Source organism: Diaphorina citri, unplaced genomic scaffold, assembly GCF_000475195.1.
Source record: "Diaphorina citri unplaced genomic scaffold, Diaci psyllid genome assembly version 1.1 scaffold21812, whole genome shotgun sequence".
NCBI classification, from domain to species: Eukaryota; Metazoa; Arthropoda; class Insecta; order Hemiptera; family Psyllidae; genus Diaphorina; species Diaphorina citri.
In genome coordinates, this window is record NW_007399160.1 from 1 (window position 1) to 862 (window position 862).

General features: G+C 39.4%; 1 protein-coding gene across 1 annotated transcript; it reads left to right on the forward strand.

Moving 5' to 3' along the window:
* Positions 1-6: 6 nt before the first annotated feature.
* On the forward strand, positions 7-770 carry LOC108254220 (selenocysteine insertion sequence-binding protein 2). The gene is made up of 2 exons (XM_017449221.2): positions 7-116; positions 643-770. Exons 1-2 carry the CDS (start codon positions 29-31, stop codon positions 768-770), a joined length of 216 nt encoding a protein of 71 aa, XP_017304710.1. The 5' UTR covers positions 7-28.
* The last annotated feature ends 92 nt before the right edge of the window (positions 771-862 follow it).

The following is an 862-nucleotide window of genomic DNA, read 5'->3' on the forward strand; positions in this document are numbered from 1 at the left end:
TCAAAACAAGAAGAGATACATTGTAGGAATGAAGGAGATCAAGAAATGTTTACCCATCAAATCCAAAGTCAAACTTGTATTCATAGCACCAGATCTAGAATGTGTCCCAGTGTCAGGTAAGATTGAGCTTTTTTTTTATAACACGATGATTATTCATTTGGTTTTGTCTGTCTGTTTGAGGTCGTGGTTATGTACCGGGTTGGGGAAGGCAAGGTTGGTAAACTTGCTTTGTTTAGTTACCACTCCCATGCCAAACTGTAGAAACTAAACCCTGTCTCAACTGAATCCGGTACATAACCACGACCTGACGATACTCTTGAAAAGTTTGTCCGATTTTGTTGAAATTTGGCAAACATACGAGTATGTACCTAACATTTTGAAGCAAACATACGAGTATGTACCTAACATTTTGAAGCAAACATACGAAAAGTTTGTCCGATTTTGATGAAATTTGGCAAACATATGAGTATGTATGTACCTAACATTTTGAAGCAAACATATGAGTATGTATGTATCTAACATTTTGAACTCGATCCGTCCTTTGGCAATTCCGTAGGGGCCGTTTTTCTGTGTGATTTCTATCGTACACTGAACCACTAGTAGGTACTAACTCTGCCTAATTCTGTAACTTTGTGTTTCTAGGCGGTATTGAGGATGAAATTCAGAACCTCCTGAGCATGGCTACTATACAGCAGATTCCCTATCTATTTAGCATACCACGTAGAACATTGGGTTCTATAACATACAAGCCACCCGTGTCTTGTTGTTAAACTCACCTCTAGGGGTAATGCAGAATGTCAGATCATCTCCAACGCGTGGTGTATTGGCGACATCTTTACTGACCACCCAATACTCTGGTCTG